General features: G+C 67.4%; 1 protein-coding gene across 1 annotated transcript in view; it reads right to left on the bottom strand.

Moving 5' to 3' along the window:
• Window positions 1-701, bottom strand: part of EMIHUDRAFT_248763 (hypothetical protein) — a gene marked incomplete at both ends in the record, with an annotated part of 1,448 nt that extends 747 nt beyond the window's left edge. Inside the window, one exon of the mRNA XM_005761541.1 lies at window positions 30-701. Coding sequence (XP_005761598.1) covers window positions 30-701 — 672 coding nt within the window. The remainder of the gene's footprint in view (window positions 1-29) is intronic.
• Between the last annotated feature and the right edge of the window lie 365 nt (window positions 702-1,066).

Here is a 1,066-nt window from a genome sequence, read left to right as displayed (position 1 = left end):
GCATCGGCGGGCGTGGCGGCGGCGCGGACGTGCTTCGCCACGCGCTCTTCCGAGAGGGCATCCCAGACGCCATCCGAGCAGGCGATGACCTTTGCGCCGCCCGGCCGCTCGAATGCGAGAGTGCACACGACCGGCGTGGGGTCGACGTAGGCGCAGTCAGCGTCGCCGACGGTACGGCAGACGGCGAGGCCGCCGGGCCAGGCGCGGATGGGCCCCACCCCAAAGTAGCCGTCGTCGCTCCGCGCCTTGGCGAGCCGGGCGCCGCAGGCGACGACGCGCGCCTGCTCCTCGGGGCTGTTGCTCAGCCGGTGCTCGGCGGTCAGGGGTCGATGTCCCGATTCCTCGACGAGGAGGGCGGACGAGTCGCCCACGTGTGCGCACGTCACCTCGCCTCGACCTTCGTTGATCGCCACCACCGTCACACACGCGCCAGCATCGGCGCTCTCTCTCTCGCACACCGCTGCGTGCACCGTCGCAAAGGCGCGGGAGCACGCCGCCTGCAGCGAGGCGGCGTCGGCGGCACCCGCCTCTTTGACGATGGTCTGCAGTAAGGTGTCCTCGCACAGCTGCGCCGCCTCAGGGCCGCCGTGACCGTCTGCAACGGCGAGGAGACAGACGGTCTCGCCGCCAACAAGGGCGGTGAGGTGCATCGCCCGGTCCTCGCCCTTGCAGGAGCGCTGATGTATGGCGGGAGCAGCCATGGGACTGGTGCTGGCTGAGGGGAGCAGCCGGCCGGGCGAAGGGGAGCAGCCGGCGGGCGGCAGGTAGGCCTTCCAAGGGTTTCCTCCCCTTTTCCTTCCCGTTTTCCTGCGATTTTTACGAGCTTTACTTCCTCTTGATCACAGCGGATTTTGGTCACAATTTTCACATCATCGCAGAGCGCACCCGAGCTCAAAAAGTAGCAGGAAGGGCTTAGAAGGCTCTGAAAGGGGCTCCCAGGCACTAAATTTGTCCGCCCGGCCGATGCAAATGTCGTTTTGGGTGTCCGTCCACTGAAAACGGACTCCGGCAAGCACTTTTTTGGCGCCGTGGCCGTGCTCCAGCTCGGCGCGCGCAGCGCGCGGAA

Source organism: Emiliania huxleyi (genome assembly GCF_000372725.1).
Source record: "Emiliania huxleyi CCMP1516 unplaced genomic scaffold EMIHUscaffold_702, whole genome shotgun sequence".
Taxonomy (NCBI): Eukaryota; Haptophyta; order Isochrysidales; family Noelaerhabdaceae; genus Emiliania; species Emiliania huxleyi.
This window is presented reverse-complemented; position numbering and strand designations above follow the sequence as displayed.